Genomic DNA, 22,163 nt, shown 5'->3' with positions numbered 1-22,163 from the left:
CCTGGAGAAGCTCAGGATCTTCCTTGGTGCCCTGCAGCTTCAGATCCTGTAGAATGATTTACATGGGCACTGTGTTCCTGTAGGGGTTGCACTGGTGTGACCAGAGTCAAGTTAAGCAGCTCTCAGGGCTGTTGGTGTGATGCAGACACAGGCATCTCAAGAATGTTCCTCACGTGCTGGAAACTAAGTGTAAAACCAGTCCTTTCTTATCTCCCTTTTAGTGCCACCAACCATCAGTGTCCCCAAGGGTCAGTCCACCATCACCGTCCGGGAGGGCTCCAGGGCTGAGCTGCAGTGTGAGGTGCGAGGGAAGCCCAAGCCACCCATCATCTGGTCCCGGGTAGACAAGGAAACCCCCATGCCTTCAGGGACAATGACGACGGAGACATACGATGGGAAGCTGCGCCTGGAGAGTGTGAGCCGAGAGATGAGCGGGACCTATAAGTGTCAGACAGCCAGGTACAACGGCTTTAACATCAGACCCCGGGAAGCCCTGGTGCAGCTCAACGTGCAGTGTGAGTATAACCATACGGTCCTGGGGCGCTGGTCTGAATGTCTGTGTGTGCGTAAGCGTGTGGGCTAAGCATCTCTGACACACTGTGCAGCTTTCAGGCAGGGCTGACCTTTCTTACTGGGCTGAGCCGACACGTCTCTTTTGTCTGGGGACCTTTGAGCAGTTTGTATTTAATTGGCCTGGCTGCAGAAGGCAGGGGCAGGATACTGTGCAGGCAGTGTGATGCAAGGGGTGTTGTGTGTGTGTTCGTACACGATGCTTCCCATTTTCCTATCAGTGGGTGACTGCAGAACAGCAGCTTTGCAGGGTGTGCATTTGCGTGCGTAACATACGTGCAAAATATCTTCAGGGCATATTAATAAGGCTGTGAAGTCAAGCATTCAAAAGACAGCAAATGAATGTAAATGACACCACTTCTACCTCATAATGCTTTCTGCAACTAAGTTCCCGCAGCTGTCACTTCTGGACATGCCTGAACCATTTTGCCAAAAAAGCAGTGGTAGGCAGACCCTACTATGGACTGCATAATCCCCGTTTCCATGCAGCAAAGCTGTAAGCAACAGAAAACTGATTCTTAGCGTGTGGTGTATTGAGTGATTTCGGTGCTGGGTAACACTCGCAGCTCCGCTTGGCAGTGATATCTGTGTGTAAAGGTGAGTGTGGAGGGAGGGATGCTGCTGGTGCCCGCATTGGGTGACCGCATCCTTTCCCCACAGCAGTTCCCACCTCCAGGTAAAGGAGTGCTCTTGTGGTGTTGAGGTCTGTTTCGACATGCTGAGGGCAGGCAGAAGCAGAGGGTCTGTGCTGTCTCCTTCCTGATTTTGAATCAGGAAGGAGAGGCAGCAGGGTGAAATGGCTCAGTCTGGAAGGAGCAGTGACTGCAGGAAAAGCCCTCCCTTGAAGACCTCATCCTGTTGGGATAGCAGGATGGCTGAAATCCTCTGAGCTACATGGAGCTGGCAGGTGTGGGATGGTAGGGAGCAGGTTAATTTGCACCCAGGCATGCTGTCTCTGGGCTGTGACTGCAGAGCATCCACGCACAGCACAGCACAGCAGCACTCATTAGACACGCTGCCACACTCCTTCCTGGCTTGATCCCCGGGGAGAGGAGAAGCAAGACCGGAGCAGATAACCTGTCTGCAGCCAAGCAGGCACACTGCTGGCTGATTCAAGCTGGTGGGAGCACAGCAGAAACAAAGATATGCCAGATCCTGCAAGCACTTTGCATATTCAGAGAACCCCCTTTTAAAACGATCAGTCTGTCCATTTAGGAGCATGTCAGCAGCTGAATCACAGCACAGGGACAGAGATGCAGATTTCTGTGAAGGTAAGTGTGGATGGAGAAGCTTCCCCTAAGCAGAGTGGACATGGGTGTTCTGGTTTAAGCTGTTTTAGGAGGCAGGCTGGGAGAGGCACACAGCAGGAAGGGTGACTCTTTCACCCCAAGAACTGATGGGAGATGCAACAAAATCTCACTCTGGAGCAAAGAACTATGAGATCTGCTGGTGTCCTCAGTTCAGAGGTGGTGTTTGAAGGCGGTGTGGTCCCCACTGCCTCTCATCGCCCTTGCAGAGGGAGGGGCAATGCCCAGCCTGGGCTGAATCCAGTTTTGCTAAGTAGTCTGGAGGGGAAGCACAGCCCTGATTCTTGGTCTGGAGGGGGAGGACATGACTCCCTGAGCAATAGATTGTAGGTAGAAACCAGAAGCTGTTTTGAGGTGGAGCCCCAAATGTGACCCACAAGAAGGCAAAGATGCAATGAACTTCTTTGTAAAGAGCAACTCAACATATTCCTCCTATTGCTCTTCCCAAGGCCAACCAACGCTTTGTTGTGATCTAGCCCAGGTAACAGCGGCATGAAAAACAAACCGTGGATCAAGAAAGTAGGGCATGAATTGCCCCCATCCCCTTTATATCCCTTTCCCCTCCCCTAAAAAAAAGCCAACAACAAAGAGCATAGTCCCTGCTTGTGCCTCTCCTCCTTGTTCAGGCAGCTGGAAGGTGCTGGGTGTGGCGGCGGGGGCCGCGGTGGTTAATTGAAACGCTGCTCTGCAGCGCGGGGAGCTCATTAGTCTGCTCGCTTGCTCTGGAATTCTCATCTTGTCGGAAATGGGGATCGTGTGGCTTCTGCAGCCTCCGTGATGAGCGCTTCCCACCGGAGAGCCCGCGTGGGTGACGCGCATCCATGCGGCCGCGTGCGTGTGTGTGTGTGTGCATGCGGACGTGCCTCTGTGTGTGCCTGCGTGAGCTCCCTTTGAACCGGCTCGCTCAAGGGAAGAGCGAATTCTGGGTGATAATGTGGCTGTTTCTCTGATTTGCTCCAAAGCTAAAGTTGCAAAATCAATACAGCAGATCTGATTAGATGTCAGAACCTGTTTCTGTGTTTCTTTTTTCTTTTCTTTTTCTCCCCTCACCCTCATGCATATCGTTCTGTGCTGTAGCAAACTAGCCCACAAATAGGCTTTGCCAACTACACTGCAGTATTGGAAAGAGAGAGAAAAAGAAGACTAAAAGAAAAAGTCAGCTATCATCCCCCCCCCCCCAAAAAAAAAAAAAACTTTTTAATTTTTTTTTTTTATTTTTTATTTTGCGAGCAGAAAAACTTGTTCTTCTTTTATATTATAGGCAGTAATTTTCTATCATCAGCTCTCTGACAGGCTGGATGGTCTGTTCCCTCGACTTCTTGGTCTGAACTGTAGGGGTTTGGAAGATTAATAAGTTCGTGAAAGTCCTTGCAGCCTCATAGCTCTGTGGTTAAGATAAAGAAATGTTATATACTGGTTAGAGCGAGACATTGGGCTTGTCGGAACTCCTGGGAACCTAGCTGCCACACGGAGCGACAATTTCTTGTCTTTTCCTATATCTTTAAAGCAGGAATAAAACTGATCTGTCTCTTTGAGGATTTGTGAGGCATAATAAACAGAGCACTTTGAAATCTTGGAACAAAAATAGCCATGGAAGGGCAGAGTACTGTTGTTAATAATATCGATGCTATTGTTAATGCTGTTGTCAAGCCTTTTTCCAGCATTAGGTACTCACTCAAGAAAAAGTCCCAGCAGCAAAGTGAATCTTCTGCAGAGGTGGGTTTAAAATCAGGACTGGGTCACCCTGTGTAGATGAGATCAGCATAAGGTTGTAAAACACATACTGGGCTTGCAAATGTACGGCATTCTGTGCATTTTGGTTTACAAAGTATCATTTGAGCCAATATGTATGAAAGGAGGAAACAAAAAAAACATGTATGTGTGGGTCACTGAAAAGGATGTTACCTGGATGCAAATTTAACAAGTATATAATAGCAAATTGAAGAAAAAATATATATACCTGTATCCTGAAAGCCTGTTTAAAATAGCATTTCCATTAATTACAAGGAACAGGAGTAACTCTAAGCTCTAGCCTTTGCAATAACTGGCCTTTGAGAGGACTATCTTATCATGGTGATGTTACATTTGCTTTCTTGGAGCCTCATATAACAGTGTGGTATAAATTTCAGTCCCAGTACATAACCCTGTTTGCATGAATGATATTGTGTCAGTCCTGAAGGCTTGTCAGTCCTGACCATATCATAAACTGCTGAACAGCTCTGTCAAAGTCCAGCTCAACCCTGCCCGCCTCATCACACCTAATCCTTGATGCATTGCCTCCAGTACTTTCCCTCTGATCTGTTTATCCTCACAGTACTTGCTACTTTTCTCAGGCCCTTGCTTGAGGGGAGACTATCGAACACCTGAATAGGTTCTCTCTCTGTGGCTAAACAGCAAAAACTGATAGCGGGGAACCTATCTTCTCTACTGAGAGGTGTAATTAGTTCACCAAATTCTGTTTACTGGATAAGCAGACTTTTGCTGGTGCCATTCTTATCTTTGGCAGAAGTCTTGATACCTTTAAGTGCTCACAGAAAGAAGGGAAGAGGAAGAAGGAAACATTTATGTAGAGTTGACCTTGTTTTGGATAGTCCAGTCTGAAAGCTGATGCTGTTTTTCATCTTTGGGTCACACTACAGGTGACATCTTGGCAGGAAGAAAGACTAGGAAATGAATAACATGGCCTGAGAGCTTGGCCCCTTCTGGATTCAAAATAATAGTCCACAATCACCTGGGATTGATCTCCAAAGAATTAGGTTTACTGCCCTTAGGTTGAGTTTTGTCACACACAGCAGCAGGTGGATTATTGTGTTTAACTTCAAAGCATAATGAATGTTAGGTGCAATCAGGAAAGTAGACCGACATTTTTCTTTGGAAGGGCAGCTATCACAGTTAACAGGACTTCAGGAAATGTGAATATTCCTAGACACAGGAATGGCCACAGGGCCAGTGACGAGAAAGTCTGGCTTTGCCCCTACCTGAAAGGCAGCCAGATTATGTCCTGTTGAGGCATCTGTTGCCCTTGTCACTTAAAGAAATGTTCAGGTATGCAAGGATTTGTTTTCCCATCTGGGATCGCATGCTGGCAAATGTTATTCTTGGTCACCCTGTTGACTTATTCCTCTTTAAAACCCTCCTGAAACCGTTGGCAGTGCTCAGACGGGCAATAGTCAGCATCAATTTCCCATTATCTATGTAGCAAACAGTAGAGCAGGGAGGAGAGGAGGGAGTGATACTGTAAATAAGTAAGAAGCATCGCTGGATCCAAGCAACTGGAAACAGAAATGCATTAAATTGTTTCGATCAACTGTTGAAGCCATCGCTCAGTGTCAGCGCTCTTTGCAGATGTCCTACCCTCTCTGAAGAGAAGCGTGGATATTAACTGCGCTGTTAAAAGTGCTCTTGAGACATGCTCCTGGCTTGGAGATGGTTCTTCAGAATGGTTAGGACAGGACTTTTGGCTCCTGAGAGCTCACTGAAGCTCTCCCTGCTCATGTGAAGGGAGTCTGAGAGAAATGAGATGTCCCTGGCCAGAGCTGACCCATATCGGTGACGGAGCTGGCTTATCCATCTTGCTGCTTGGCCACATGCGCTGGAGTGTGGAGCCATCTGCTAAGAATTTTAGACTTGGCTGGATTCATTTGTGAGTACATTTATTAATAGTAGTTGTATTTTATTTTTTTATTATTATTATTTTCATCAGTGAAGTCTATTCTGACACCCTCCTCCAAGCTGGCAAGTGCAGTTTGGAAGCTAAAGTGGGGGCAGGAGGTGATTTTTCTACCCTTAAAGTGGCTGTGCCTTTCCTGCCCTTCCACTCATGTTCCAGTATCGTTGCACTATATCCTGCAGGTCTTGCCCCCAAAAAAGGGTAAAAGGGTAACCCTAGGCTCTCATGCCAAACAGAGCTCTGGAGTGCTCTGGGTAATATTAAGCCATCAAAGGTTTAAGAATTACCTGAGGTTCCTGGAAAGACGTTTCTGCATTCAAAGTCACAGGCAAACTGTGCTTTCTGCAAATTCAGTGTTTGCAAATCTGGAGACTTTCATTACTGAGAAGAAAATCATTTGCAGTCATGGACGTGACCTCAACCCAGCAGCCTGAACAGACAAAGCTTGACCCTGTCGTCTGGTCCCACTCTGATGGAAATCCTCCCTGTTTCCTACCTAATTTGTTATACAGAGGTTTGTGTAACTAAGTTGAGAGTATACATTATTTCTGTGTTTCTATCAACACATATAAACCCCCTTGTTAAGAGCAGAGAGTTTTGTTCCTGATTGTCAACACATTTTCAGCTAGCAGTGCTGCGTCTGGGATTATGTTGCTCTGAGTTTGTGTTTGTGCATACAGCCCTGTCCTCAGCGCTACAGCGTGAGGATTGCTCACTCTGCTGCCCAGTGCCTGGGCTGCTAACAAGTAATTAGGGTTGTCAGTCTAAGGATGGGCTGAAGGAGGAATCCATTTTACTCCGTCATGGCTATAAATCCAAATGGCCATGGTTCAGAGCACAGTAACAACCACAGAGGCTTAGCTGGCCTCGGATTTGTTTTAACAATTACCATCTATTGGGCCTGGGGCCTGGCAGACAGAGACTGTGACAGTGCTTACATTGGTTTCAGATTGAATCTTAAGATGGGGTTGTACCAAATGTGGCCTAAGAGGGAATGGCTCCTGCTTGTCTAGGACCTGTTGGCCCTACCCTCCTGCCAGCCTCATGGCTGTGAGGGGCAGCTAGTCTGACATGCCAAGGGATGCTCAGCCAAAACCTTCTTCTTTGTGACTGCTTTTGCGGTCTTTGTCTTCATGGATCAAAGCCCCAGGACTCCCAGTGTTGCTTTTTTGTAGCATTTGGTGTGTGTATCTTTGGAGAAAAAAAAAATATATTTCCCAGGGTAAAGCAGCTGTATGAATTTCAGCTTGCCTAACTTTTTTTCCTTTCAGCACACAGCAGTTAGGACTTGTTCTGCAGGACCCCAGTCTCTTCACTGCTTGCTGCCTGAGGGGGAAGGTTCCCATGTGCTGCCACTCACTGAGATTTTCTTGGGAAGTCTCCCTTGCATCCTGAGAGCTTTTCAGATTTACCTCTGCACAGCACCATGAGGCCTCCTTACTGTGTCCTGGGGAAATGTCCATGAGGGAAGAGACGGTGACGACCAGATGTGTGCCTCAGGAAGGTGGGGAACCCTCCTAAAAGGGGAGAGCTGGGTCTGCTACCTGGATCGCAGCCTGCCTGTGCTGCCGTTCAGCCTTTCTGTGGCTCATTACTCATCTCTAAACACCTCCATGGCTGTAACGAGAGGATGAGTAAAAGCTTGTGTGAGAGCTCCTCACCTAGAGAGATGAATTCGTTTGCTTAGAAGACAACCGGTTTAAATCAGCTAATCCATTTCTCAGTCACTGTGGGGAGAAACAAATACACTTTCCATAAGCTGCCATTATTCTGTTTTATTTTTGCCAGACTCTCTAGGGAGAGCAACTTAATTTTATCAAGTGAGAGAGATGTCCAAACTATACCATTTTGGCAGGAAAGGAGAGACGAGAGCTGCGCAGACATAGCGGGTAGCAGACTGTTGGTCAATTCTTTTCGGATAATTGCTCCCCTACTGTGACCCTCTCAGAGCTGACCACCACATCTAGTGCTGCTCAAGTTCAGATGCTGGTTTAAAGATTTTCCTGAAAGAGAAAAGTCTTGAGTTTGGGGACCCAGGGTAGGGATATGGGAGCTAAGAGGATGGGAAGGCTTGTGTATATGTTCTGGCAAGACAGAGAGCTGCTGCTATCCCCTGAGCAAAATAGATTTGGGGAGACATGTGCTATACTGCAAGCTGTGCAGTACCACTGGCAACAGGAGACCAGAGGAAGGAAAGTGGTAGATGAACGGAGTTAGAAAACTGCTGTCAGATCTCATTTTAAGGCTGTGATCACAAGGTGGAAAATGAGGGAATAGCCTGGTCCTATCAAATCCTGCCTCTTGGTGACCAGGAAGCAAGCATGTTGAGTGCCTAGAGAGAGATGCCATGGACCCAGACTCACTAGGGGAACCAGGAAGACACTGAGCAGGCAAAAAAAGCAAGTCATTGTCTCATAATAACTCTCAGACTCTGCAGAAGAGCCTGAGGCACGGAGAGGTGAAAACAGCTGTCCACACTTGCAAGGGAGCACATAAGACATCAGACCTGATACAGGACCTAGGGAGCTGAGGCCTGCTGTACCCAGCCTCTCTGCCAGAGAGAAACTACGTGGCACCGTGGCACGGTGGCTTTGCTTTTCTCCCATGATTTTTGGGCCACAAAGTCCTTCAGGCTGCACCTGTGAGGGTGCAGGAACAGGTTCCTGTGCTATCCCTCACCTCCTCTCTGTGCCCTGGTGCTGGAGCAGAGCTAGTTCCTCCTGACCCACTGGAGGACTGCAGAGGGCATGTAGAGGCAAGGCACAGAACAGCAAAGCCACCTTTGAAGAGGGGTCTTGTGCTGGGAAGTCCCTCTGAAGCACTCCCAGTGTGAATAGAAAACTTAAGGAGAAACTGAGCATCCCAGGGAAGGGTCTGAATTGTAATCAGCTGTGGACATCCTTACCCCAAACTCTGAAACAGCACCAATTACAGTCACTCCTGCAGGGAAACTGTCTGCATATGAATTACATTTCAGAAGTGTTCAGGCTTCTCTGCAGCTTAACAAGTCTTCCTGCCACCAGTTCTGTCTGGGACACGGTACTGGGGGGCTGAGGGTTCAGTTTTTGGGAAAGGTGTAAATCTTTTTGGAGCTTTCTGTGGGAAAAAAAATGTTCAGTTACTAGCTTGTGCTTTTCCACTTGGGTCTGTCTCTGAGAAATAAACTATTTTTTCTTTGAAGCCAGGAAACTGTTTTCTCAATGCACAGAGATCACATTTCCAACATGCACCTCTCACCCTATTTCACTTCATATGGTTTCTGATTTCTCTCTCTCTTTGTGTCTCTATTGCAAACACAAATAAGCATGTGTGTGCACACGCTTGTATCCTACCTCAGTTTTTGCTTCTGATTTAGATTTAATTGGTCTCCAGGACTCAGATAAAACAGTCTGTTTTCTTTCATGAACTCAGTGATAAACCTTGCAAAGCCCTCATTGGTCCCCCAGATTGACAGACAAGCTTAAATTTCCTAGTTGCATGCAGACCTGTTGCATTTTGCATGATTTCAGAGTCCTTGTTTCTGGGGTTATGTGCGATTGCGGGAAACCATGGAAATTTTTCATTACTGTTGACTGGGAGGAAGCTGACTTCTGAGTCTGTTTGCTGCTTGCCGAAGCTGCAGGGGGATGAGTGGAAAGTAGGAGAGACTGAAAATTGCTCCATTTTTGTGGGGAAGAGGCACCCGGGGTAGATCCCTGCTGGTGAGGAAAGAAAGGCAATTTAAGGCCATTCCAGCTGATCCTTTGTAGGCTCTTGATCTGTTGTGACCTGTGCTTAAGTCTGATGAAGTGAGGGCTGTAAATCTCATCCATTCCAAATATGCTGCAACTCTGGGTCCAAGTCAGCCACATGTTTGATGGGAGGGATTGGTTGGAGTGCCAAAACTAATGGGTTCCTGACAGTGGCTGAGACTGAGGTCGAGAGAACAATAAATACGAATGGCATTTGCACAGTGCAGGAGTTTTCCTTACCAAGTGCTGATTGCGAAGAGATATTTTACCGTCATAATCATAAGCTAAAATGCAGTAGCTAATAAGAGCTTAATGTGATATAGATGGGTTTAATAGTGCTAGTTTTGCTGGCATTTTCGTAGCAGTTCACAGCATGTGCATAACACAGGCCCTTCAGCCAATATGTGTGCTATAAAACAGGGAGCTGGGGCTTGAAGAAAAGGGAGCAGTGCTCTGTGTAAGGTGGTTTGCAGGAAAGAGCATAATGGATCCAAAGGGATGGGAAGATGGCGGCAGTTAGCAGGTGAAAGAAAAACAGAGCAGCATTCAGAACAGATCTTTGTGGTCTGGTTGTTACTGTATTTTTTTCTCCTGCCCTTGAACTGCTTGTAATGAGGCCTTGCAGAAGTCCAGATTTATGCACGGAAATGGGCAAGTTTTCATTCTGATTGACTTTCTAGGGACTAGCTCATATGTAAAAATGAAAAGATGGAAATGAGCTCACCTGCTGGTTTTAAAGGGAGAAGGAAAGATGTTTCGGAGAATTTCTTTTTTCCTTTCTTTTTTGAAAATTGCTTGTATAAGGTTATACACTCCAGTGTGCCTATCCAAAATGCTGGAACTCCAGCTTTCTGATGTCTCTGAGAAAGCAAATGCTTTTTGATCTCTTTAGAACCTTTTTGTGCTGTTTGTCTCTGTAGAAGAATTATTGAAATGCCAAGTGTCGTCGCTCTTAGTCGTGGAGCTGAGCAACATGGTTAATTTACCTTTGTGGATCTAAACTTGCACTATTTGTACATTTTTTGTGCAGCAGCTACTCATAGACAGAAGTGACAGAGAATTCACTGTGTCCCTCAGTAAGTTGCTTCCCTCAGTAAATTGTTCCAATGGATTTATACTCCCATGCTTCAGTGGTCATTACTTAATCTAAGCCTGTCTTATTTCAGTTTCCAAATACAAGCTCTGTTTATGCTTTTGTCTTCTCACATAAAGAACTATTTGTTATTAGCAGTCTCTGTCTTGTGTAGTCTGAGATACCAGAACAAATAATCTCTTAATCTCTTAGCCTTTTTTCTGTACACAGTCAGGAAGAGTCTCCTAGCCATTCACTGCAAGGCGTGTTTTTCATACCCCCCTCCCCCTTTTTCAGCATCATGCTGGCAGCATGGTGGTCACCCCTGTTCAAGAGATTTTCAAAAATTATCTCAACAGTGCAGATACAGGAGTGATGTCCACCTCACAATTTGTTTTTTTAATCTTTGGCTCAACCATCCAAAGCTTTGGACATCTTCGGACTACAAATTAAAGCTGGCTATATTGACTCAGGATCCTCCCGGAGTCATTGTCCTGACAGAGTGACACATTCTCTGCTCAACAGTTTTCTTTCCAGATCTTCACACTTTCTGAGGCAAATTGAGTGCTGTTACCATAAATCCATTCTATCAAGCAAACCAAGTTGTCCTGCATGAGATATCTCCCAAGTATGTTATATACTGCTGCATATTTTGTGTTCTCCACAGACATTAGTATCTTATCCTGACATAGGTGCTTAATGATGGCGATCCTCAGTTACCACACATTAAAACACTGCCTTTGTAGGCTCTGTAGGGATGGAAAGAAGCAACGCCCAAGCCGCATCCCAGAGTTGTGCCAAAATCCGCACCCTGCCATCCCAACTGCAAATGGACGCAAGGTTATTCAGACACCAAAGGTGGTTGCTTATGTGTGATGCTGGCTACACAGATGGATCTGGGGACGTTGTGATTGATATGTTTTAACTATGCCAACCTGCTGGCTGGCTTTCTGACCTTGGTGGTGATAGAACCAGCTTCAAAGTTTCATATGGGATCTCACCAGGGAAGCCTTCCTAGAGGACGTCTGCCCTATCACTAGAGAGACCTCAGTGGTGTGTGCGCCAATTTAAAATTCCTTTTTGAACTCTTTCAGCTAATGTGTTTTTAAGCTGCTTAATGTGGGCTACATTTGAATAGTATTACATCTTCAATTAGTCTGTCGTGTGGAAGCAAGCCAGGATCCTTCCAACGCCTGAGGATGTTATGACAAGATAGTTACTTTTCTAGTTGCTTTCTCAAACACTACCCAGTTTGTCTGCCAAGGACCCATAAAACTATATTAATCACCATTCATTTTTTAATTTGTACGGTTGCATCCCACATTCATCTTCCATGAGTTCTTTTTCTGAAATCAATGAGGAAAAAAAAAAAAAAAAGGTTTATTGCTGTTTGTTCTGAGTTCTCCTCTGCTTACATTGACCAAATTGGTTCATATCTGTACTCTTATAAGCTATACAAGCATGGAGGTTACAGGATAATTTTATCTCCTCTGATGTTCACAGAATGCCATCACGCACTTCCCCTCCAATACATTTTTCCTCCATGTTTTGCTACTTCATAAGGCATTTTTGAGGTTTTATGATCTGTTGTTACCCTTTAATTTGGCCATTTTTGCACAGATGAATTCAGACCAGGATTTGCAGATTGAGCAAAAGTCTCAGAAACAGGACATGGAGAAGCCTGTCTTCCCTTAATTTCTGGCTTTACTCATAGAATTAGCCACAGATATTCCCAGATTTCAGTCCATGCAGGTTCTTTCCAGAGCTGTACACAGAATTATGTCCTCTCTCTGCTCACCACAGTGGGATGGCTCAGCAAGCATTGTTGAAATGTGTTTAAAATGTCCTTTTCACCTGGGGTATCTGATTCTGGGAGCTGTTGCTATCTATCACAGAGAAGGTGGAAGGAGCAGGGTGCCGTGTTATAGTGAGTGCTGCCACAACTCCTCAGGCTGAAAACTGCTGACGGACTGATTCAGGCCAGGATCCAGTTTCAACTCTTGATGCAATGGGTGAGAATGAGGAAGGTGACGGGCTGACTTTTTGTGCCCCCAAAACATTGGGATTGCGAACAAAGGAAGCGTGATGGAACAGATTACAGGTATTTATCTGTTGGATCAAAATCTGCTCTGACCTGAGGACACCAGGAGAAGAAAGAAAGTATGTATCACTCCCGGTTGATCTGCAGAACATCTTTGCTGCTACCTGAGTTCTCCTCAGTCAACATGAAAAAGTAGCTGTGGCAGGGATGCTGCTCCTCCAAGTGGTTTCTCTAGTTCTGTCCCAGTTTAGGGTCAGACACAGAAGCAGCCTGGAAAATCAAATGTCAGAGCAGATTTATCTGGTGCGTGGGCTTGCTAATAAATTTCCGTCTCCTGGTCCAAGTCCAGGTGAGATGGGACAGAGTTGACAGCCAGATGGGGAGGTCGAGAGAGCAGGCTGCTGTCCTTGAATGATTGCCAGCTTTGTCACTGGCCTCTGTCCTGTGCCTTCCGCTGCAGAGGAGACCCTGAGACCCAGAGGGTGATTTCTGGGAGGCCACCACACCTAGAGCTGTCAGAAGTGACAGTGCTCTTCCTAATGCAGAGAAAGGTGAGAGCTGTGGGGTTGCACGCATGCTTCAGCAGTTCAGAGGTTGGTGTGCTGCTTCTCTGGAAGCATGGTGGTGATGCAGAGAGAAGACAAGAAGTTTCCAGCAGGTAAGCGAGTCTTCTGTAGCTTGAGTCCATATCACAGAATCACAGAATCACGTAATTTCTAGGTTGGAAGAGACCTCAAGATCATTGAGTCCAACCTCTGACCTAACGCTATCCTCCGATACAGCTGGTATCATTCTAGCCTGAAGAAACAAGTTGCCGAAGACTGCACTCACAGACTCCTGATGCAGGCTGCTGGCCTGGCTGGGAGCTGGTGGTCACCGCCTCTGGGTTCTGGTCCAGCTCCTGCCCGTGCTTTCTGCCCACTGTTAGAGGCTGATCCGCATGGGAAGCTTGCTTTCTTCCTGTTGTGTGGATCAGTGAGCAAGCTTTTGTAATAACTCCTCATACTTAGTTTTGTGTCCTCTGTGCAATAGATACTTGGTTAACAGTGCGAGCAGATCTCTCTGTAGCTCAATACGTCTTGCTGTTAATGGCATGAGGTTGTTAAGTATGCGTACACCAGGCTCAGCATGGGACGCTATGAGGCTAAATTATTGAAACAGCAGAGAAATAATTCTAAAATGTGAGACTAAATGGCTTAACAACCCATTTTTCTTAATCAGTTTATGACAGGGGCCTGGTTGATGCCCAGAATCTTTCACTGTCCTGTCATTGCTACTATCCAACCTAGACAAAAAAAAGCAGCCTCCACAGGGACAATAGGTGGCCACCAGTTTTGGGAACAAGGTGTAGAGAGGTGCTTTTCTGTGACCAGCAATCTGCTGAAAGTGCATTTTTCCATTAGAATTAGTTAATAGAGGAGGAGTTGGACACAGGGACTTCGGACACTCACACATTTAAAAGTCATGCAGGCAACAGTGTGAAGGATGAAGAGGGAATACAGGACTTTCAGATGGTAGAGATGCTGGCTTTTTGGAACCAGTCACTGCTCTGGAAGACCCCGGCCATTTCGCCTGAATCTATCTCAGTTTTTTCCACCCTTCATCCTTGATTGATTTGATCTATCTTGATTCATCTGAAGATGATGGTGACAGTGATGAAGAGATAACCATTCACAGAGAGACAGCAAAAATGCCTATAGTAAAAAATGTTCTTGCCTCTCCTTTCTCTATGCTACATCTGCTGATCCTGTGTTTTTAAATTGTGTGCATTTCTTAAGTTCCTGTATGCACCACCCCCCTTGTTACATTAATTCTTATGGGAAAAATTGCTTTGATATTTGTTGACCTCAGCTGCTTCATCTATGAGACTGAATATCTGGCATAAATCTTTTAGTTTGAGCGTCCTTTCAGCCTCCTTCTGAATGGTTACGTTTTCATTGTCGTCATTTTCCTCAGATGAATCAAGATCAATCAAGGGTGAAGGATGGAAAAACGGCGTAATGATGACAGTTAGCAGAGCAGTGTATTAAACGATGGGTGGCAGAACTCAGAGGCAGCAGATAGAGAAGCGATGGAGAACTGGGTGTTGTTCTTTGATAAGTTCTTCTTCCCTGATCCAAATTCCTTACCAGGCCTGAAGGAGAGTCTGAGGAAGAGCCAAGTTTTCATGGGAAGCTTGACCTCTTTTCACTGTGTAGATAGGTGAAGAACCACTGCATCAATTCCTCCTAGTCTAGCTTTGCCCCATGCATCCTTTTTGCTTAATAGTACAGGCAGAGAATTCAAAGCAAGCATATTAAGCAGTGCTGGTTAATATTTGATTATCTTAATTGCCTTGGACTGCCCTTTTTCCCCCTACCAGGCTCTTTCTGGCTTGGATCTCTCCCCTTTCCAGCTCTGACAGCACCTTTACATTAAAAGAGCTCTGATTTTTTAATCAACATTTTTTTCTTTTGGCTATGCTGCCTCTTGTTTTGCTTGCCTGTTTTGAAAGCAGCTGTGGAGGGATCAACTAGTGCTCCCAATTTAGCTTTCAGAAAACAGAAGGTGAGGTAACGCTGTAGCCCAGCTGTGAGCAGAAGGCTCTGACCACCTGTGGCTCTGAAAATCATTGCATTTCTAAAGCAGAAGCTCTCCTCCCTTTTGACAGGATTGTGGTTCTCAGAGGCATTTTATCCTGCAACCTCCCTGCCCCTAACTTTCAGTTATTTTATTTAAAAGGGTCCAAACATATGGAGGCAACTGAATTGCTCAGGCGGCTGGCGATAGAACAGGAGCCTGTTGTTACTGGATTGCTACTTGCAGTCACATCTACCTGTGAGATCCTCCAGAGTAGACAAGGGGAAACTCAGTCAATTCCTTGCAGGCAGCTGCATACTCTGGGCATGAGCCCTAGCAGTGGCACTAATTGGATGCTGTCTGGAGTCCAAAGATTTTTCGCTAGATTTGCTATAGGGAACGTGCTGGCTGGTATTTGTTTTCCTTCCCAGGGTAGCTCCATTGTGGTACAAAGCGGCTCAAACACAGGAGGTGGCTCCTGCCCAACAGCAGGACATGCTGCCCAAGCTTCAGATGTGTGTTACAACTCAGATATGTGTGATGAACTCTTTCAGCAAGCCACTGGAAGTTCACAGAGAGGTTCATATAGAGGACGTTAGGATAAATTAGGACTTCAAAGTCCTGTTTCAGCTAGCTCCAAGTTTGTTGTCAAACTTGGGAAGAGGATCAGCCTTTTCTCAGTTGTTCCAATCCTTCACAGGAATATGGAGGGCCTATCCTAGGACTATGAACACTGCAGATCGGTTGTTTTCCCTCTGTTTTAATCTGTGGATGGAAGAATAGGGAAACCCGTTCTGCTGTAATGGACCAAGCAGCTCTGTTCCTGCTCACAAGGTTTTAAACAGTACTTGTTGCTCTCTGCCTCTTTATAGACCCTTGTGCCCTGCTTGTCTCTGCCAGGCATGTGAGGAGAGCCAGAGCTGTACTTTCAGATTTGTCTTTTACTTTTCTCCTTCCTCCAACTAGATGTAATTCCTCTAGCATTTAATACTCTAATGCCCAGATTCTCCCAAATTCTCTCTGCCCAGAGAAAACAAAAACCTAAATAGGAACGAAAGCTGTGCTCCTGCCACTTGAAGAGCAGAGGGAAGGAGAGAAAGGGGAAATGTTTAGGTATGTATGTGTATGAAATGCCAACATCATTTGTCAAGGACTTCAGAAGAGGGCCAAAATTTCTCTCCTTTTGTTATTTGTTCAGGTTGAGAGCTGCAGGGATAGGTCAGAGTTGATTACTAGGATGAAAACACCAGCTATGGGGATGACTTGCAATAGGTTTAAACTGCAGCAAGGGAATGAAGTTAGATGGTAACAAAAAACCTACTGATTAAACCCTGTGGTAGGAAGAAAGATGTGGATTCTCCATTCTGGAAGAAGAATCCCATTTGGTTCTTTGTTGGCTTTTTTTTTAAATTGATTTTTGTTTGTTTTGTTTTGTTTCTCCTTAGTTTTCACTGGCAATGGGTTTCTTTATTCCCAGAACTACCCAGCTGAGTAGCACACCTATGAATTATTGAGTAGTAAGATAACTGGTTCTCTGCCAAAAGTTAATGCATGTGGGATGCTTTTGGGGAAAGAGTATCATTGGCTGACTGTTAGTGAATGTTTGCATCTAAACTATTTATATGCTATTGGGAGCAGGATGTCACTGCCAGCCCCATTTGTTAAACAGAAGCATGTAGTAATGGATGCATGGGTATGAGCTGGCATCTCGTTATCTTTTAGGAGACAGACTCAAAACCTGAGTGGAGAGTTGGTGGTCTGATGCTGCTTCAAACGGGAGGACTTCCCCTTGTGGGTGTGTGGGTGGGCAAGAGAATCCCAGATCTGGAGTAGCTGTCCATCTGTTTCACTGTGCTATAACCAGCAAAATTGCCTGTGATTTAGCGACAACATTTTCCTGCAAAGTCTAGATTTGGGTTATGTCATTGGTCAGGCAGTAATTGTAGGCATCACTCCTGAAATAGGCATGCCCACTCTCTTACCCTCTTTATTTCTTCTGTGAATAACTTTTCTAATTGGGTGTTGTGTGGGTGGGGGGAGGGTTAACAGCATGCGTTTCACATACAAATGTGTGTGTCTTCTGCACATACATCATCCTTTCCCACTCATCTGTTTCAATTAGGGGAGTGCACTGTTTTGAAAGCAGGCACTTGAAGGTAAGTGAGGCATGGGAATGAGGTGGCTTTACACTGCAAGGGAATGCTCATCTTTGTAGTGTCTTGTTAGCATGAATTAATTGGGCAGTGAGTCTGAGTGGAGTTCCAGCATGTCTGGGACAGATCTTTTTTGAGGAGACATATATGTGAGGCAGAAGGTCGGGAAATTCCCACACAGGGTGGACTTTCTTGAAAGCGCTTTGCCAAGTGAGCTAGGGGATCTCATGTAGTAATCACCACAGCTCATCATGCAGAAGAGGAAATCCTTTAGCAAATCCCTCTTTATTAAAACAAGGTGAAGATAGGTTGAGCTAATTGGCTTGGAAAGTTCAGAGAAGAGCAAAGCAGAACAGCTGGTAGTGAATTTATTTCATTTGTTCTTCTTTTAAAAGCAGTCAACTAGCACCGAACTAACCCTGCTCTGCTTTGTGCCCTGCTCCTCTCCTTCCTCCACCTACTTGTCTGGCAGAAATTGTACTCAAATAAACTTGTTTTGTTTGAAATAACAATACTTGCAACTTGGCTTTCAAGTATTTTGCAGAAATACACGTTTTATCTTTTTATATGTGGGGAAACTGGAGTGCAAAGGCAAAAGGCATAGAAGATGAAAGAAAAATATTCTGGCTTTTAGCTCAGATTGGTTGAGCTAGCCTTCCTCCATCTCCCCTCTCCTAACTACTCAATTATATCTCAGAAACAAGCAGAGGAGACTGAGCTTGCAAATACTGGTTGGATATTTGTTTCCAAATGGAAAACTGCTTTGGCTGGTGCCCAGTGTCCGTTATTGGTGTGTGGATTATGGGTGGTACTGGAGGGAATAGAATTACGCAGCTGTGACTTCTCAGCCTTGTGACAACACAAGAGTTTCCCTCTGGTTTGGGTGGAGAGCTGTGATCTCTCCTGGAACTCAAACCATGGAGTTTTCTACTGTCTGTGAAGGCAAGAGTGCAGCATCATGAATGATGCCTGTGACGTATCTATCATCCTAGATTATGGGACCAGGAACCGGATAAAAAGGGTACCCTCTGCTGGCATTGCTTTTGCACTAGATAAATCCAGTGCGACTGCAGGAGGGTACCTACCAGAATGTAAATGGATGTTGGATGGAGTCATATATGTTCCATAAGGCCTTGATAGCAGTCCATGCTGATTTATTTTCCGGAGAAAAATTATGGTCTGATATATTTAGCCACTTTGGGTAACAAAACTCACCTAATAATTGAAATTAAGTGGAAAGCCCAGTCTTTCATACCAGATTTTCTGTGTGTCCTTTGCAGTTTTAATTCCGTAAATGAGTGGTCAATTATCAGCTCACACACACAGGGTGAGGTGGAGCCTGCAAGCAGGAGTTCCACTGGTGCTGTAATTGCATGGCTAAGCTTGGAGGGACTCGTTCAGCAGATTAGGCTGAGAGCTGCTGAAAATCAAGCTGCTTTCTAACCTAGCAAGGCTTGCTATTTTCATAGCTTATGTTAAGTGCTGTACTTTCCAGATTTAAATAGAAATGTAAATGATGACTGGACTCTGGAGGGCAGAGTAGAAGGTGTTTGTTCATGGTTCATTGCTGCCATCCTGGGGTGCTCTGACTTAATCCTTGGTGGATGAAGCATCCTTGACACAAGTAGATGCCTTCTGGAGGCATCTGAGCTTGGTGGAAACCTGCAGCAAGCAGATGGCATCACAGGGATCACAGAGTAGCCCTCCCTGAGCTGTGCCCAAGTAGAACCACAAGGTTCTACGAAGAGAGCACGAAGACTGTGCTCTCTCCAGTAAATACTCTGAGTCTTGTGAGAAAGAAGAGTTCTCCTTTCCACAAGGCTCAAATAAGAATGGACTTTTAAAACAAGTGTTTGAAGACTTGGCCACAGCCCAGTGGCCAATGCTTTCCTCACTCATCTGGCAAGACAGTGCATTTCAGTGCTGCATTTCCAATGAAACCAAGAAAATGAGAGCTAATTAGGGTACAAAGCAACACCCCCTGGCACTTGACACTTCTTTGTTGTGCTTTCCTTGCTCTTGCCCTTCATCATTGTGAACACCATGCCAGTTTAGCAACCCCTTCAGAGCAGAGCATCTGCTCAGGCTCACAGCAAGGGAGCTGCCTGCAGCCCAGCTTTGCATCCTGGTGCCTGGCACACTGGAGTAGGTCGCCTGTGTTGGGCTGATTTGATTTGCTCCTAACGAGCAGGTGAGTGATTATGTTTTCTTCTGTTGCACAATAATTCTACTGTGAAGGCAGGCTGCCCTGCCTTGTTTCTCACAGCAGCCGCATCTTAACAAGGTTGCCGGAGGAGCCTTGCTCCTCCATCGCTGCCTACAACAGCAATGTGCTGCCCTCTTCACCCCCTGCATCACTCCTCCTGCTGGCTAGCTCTTTCAGAGCTAAGCTGTGCTGAAAGAAAGCAGTAATCGCCTATATTTGTTTGCCGTGATGCCTACCAGGGAATCCTGGTGCCCTGTGTATGCAAAGGGTTGGTTGTTGTTTTTTTTAACTCCCTCTTCAAGTGTAGCAACCTGCCGCCTGGGATGTGGCTGCTGCTTAACAGAGCACCTCAGCTGCCTGTGCTGGAGATCAGGGAGACACGGGAATGCACTTCAGGAGCCTCTGGACAAGGACCCTCCTTTGGAAGCAGGCTAAAAACTCAGTCTGATTCCCAGGCTCCCCATAGAGCACCACAACAGCTTAGTGAGCCAGAACAGCCCGATATTGCTGTGCACAGCAGATCAGTTCCCTTTCGGCCAGCAGGGATGCTGCTTCCCTCTGGGTGTCAGAGGCACCTGGAAAATCATTATCATTTCCTGCAGCTCCCCCAGGGTATCTGTGCAGGAGTCGTGTTGGAGGGCTCTGCTCCAAGGCAGTCAGAGTACCAGCTCATTTAAACAAGCTTTCTTTTGTGTTAAGCTGAGAATGAGAAAAGGCCATGTGGTTATTCACTAGGGTTTGCAATCTGAATCCCCACCTTGGTCACGGGTCTCCCTTTATGTGTAGCCTACCAGCAGTGTGGGCTCCCCAGCAGCTGTCGAGGCCAGAGCTGATGTCTGGCTCTGTAATTGCTGGTGACCATTCATTTCTTTCATAACCTCCGGCGTCCTTCAGCACCAGCTGCCCCTTGCCATGGTGCTCCATCCTTTGTGCTCATGAGATGAGCTCCTCCTGCTCTCTCTCCAGAAAACTTGGGGGCTCCAGGACCATCTGCACGGTCATTGCTTGTTGGGTTTTTCCTAGTGCCAGAGGCAAGAGGAGAAAATATAACCAGTTTTTACTGTGTAGGTACTTTGAGGCATTCCCTTCACAAGGTGATAATATAGGTCCTGAGCCTGTCCCCATGCAAGCCAAGTAAATCCCATTTCCCAGCTGAAGAAGATTAAATATCTTCCGCATCCATGGCTGCCCTGCTGTTCCTGGGACCTGAGGAAGCATCTGGACGGTCCCAGCCCCGCTCCTCTGTGTCCCTTTCCCAGCCCCAGGCCCTCCCTAACAGAGGGGCACAGCCTGTGGCCTTGTGGGGGCACTTCGTCCTCTTCCAGACCTTTTCTCTTCCTCTATCTCAGCTCCACACGCAGTGCTCGCCTCCCATTCCTCTCTCTCCCTTTTGTGAAGTGGATTGTTTTGAGCACATCTGGAGCTGCTGTGACATGTTATTTTTAAACCTTCCTTTCTCTTTTGTCCCATTTTTCTTTTTCTTTCTTTCCTTTTTTTTTTTTTTTTTTTTCCCTATGTCACCAGCCGGCCTTGATTATAATGTGAGACCCCGCCGTCTTCAATTAAGGAGCAGATGTGACCCAAGAAATGGGATAGCAGCTAGGGATGGAGATGACACATTCATGGCACTAGGTCTAATCAAACAACTTCTCACATAATTCTCACCGTGAGGTGGAAGACATGCGAGCCAAAGGCAAGTCAGTGCTTGGAGCACCCGCTGAGACACATTGCTAGCAAAGCCATCTGTAATGAGCTGACCATGCCACTCAGCACGGCAACGTGAGCTCAGTCAAGGGTTGCTTTTAATCCACTTAAGTGCAGTGAAGGGCCCAGAGGCTGAGAGCTGAGAACAGATACCTAGAAAACAATCAGCCACAGCTGAGTGGGGCTGTCAGGTGGAGGAGGTGCTCGTAGGAGGCATACCCACAGATTCGGCGGTGTCCACAGGGAGAGGACACTGCATGGCAGACCCATACGGTGGCTGATGGAGAGGTCACCAGTATTACAGAGCTGTAGGAGAGCCTTGCTGGTGTCAGGCTGCAGGAGGGGAGCCCTGCTTGGCAGCTCTGCAGACGTTCAGAGGGGACAGGTGCGTTGTAGGAAATTGTCAATGGAAAATCAGATGCTCTGAACCCAGGGAAGGTGAGCTGTGATTGTGCCGGAGCTGCTATAAATCTGTCCTCCCTCTGGTCCATTTGGGCTAACAGCTGCTTTGTGTTCAGGAAGCCTTTTCTCATTTTAGAGAGAGAGTTGCTGGTTATTCCCATGCTCCAGTGTTTTAATTAAGATCTTATTGCATATGAAGCATGTCCACCAGATGGCTGTGGAGACTGAGGTCCTCTGCCACTGTGTTAAATAAGGTTGTTGACCCAAGCAATACCAACATAGACTTTCTCCTTGCTCTGCCTCAGCCATGCCCAAATCATGAGGTTCCTGTAATTTTTTGCAAGTGCTAAAGAACAAGAGTTAACCCCCTTTGCTAGGAAGACATCCACATATCATCACTCTCATGTAACTGGCAAAGAAACTGGCATGGAGAGAAGTGATTCACCTCATGACACCAGGGTGTTGCTGGCAGAGATTAGAATAGGACCAAGGGTCCTGGTAGCCAGTCCCTGGTGTATTTTATTGATGTATTCCTCTAACATCCCTTGAGGTCTGAGGACACACAATGTTCATCTCTCCATCTGAACGTGGTGTCTCTGGTCGCCCTGTTGGACACTGAACAGAAGGACATGAGTGTTACTGCCTGTGAGGGTACCTGCCTGCTTGGGTGGTGCAGTTTATGCTGGATATGAGGACTGAGGACCATGGGTATTCTGGTTGGGATCCAGGGACTGAACCCAAGCTATTG

General features: G+C 46.2%; 1 protein-coding gene across 1 annotated transcript in view; it reads left to right on the top strand.

Moving 5' to 3' along the window:
• The window catches only part of MDGA1 (MAM domain containing glycosylphosphatidylinositol anchor 1), a gene marked incomplete at both ends in the record, with an annotated part of 132,612 nt that overhangs the window by 63,660 nt on the left and 46,789 nt on the right, over positions 1–22,163 (top strand). Inside the window, one exon of the mRNA XM_084285241.1 lies at positions 222–515. Coding sequence (XP_084141367.1) covers positions 222–515 — 294 coding nt within the window. The remainder of the gene's footprint in view (positions 1–221; positions 516–22,163) is intronic.

This window comes from Netta rufina (assembly GCF_964035555.1).
Source record: "Netta rufina genome assembly, chromosome: 3".
NCBI lineage: Eukaryota > Metazoa > Chordata > Aves > Anseriformes > Anatidae > Netta > Netta rufina.
This window is presented reverse-complemented; position numbering and strand designations above follow the sequence as displayed.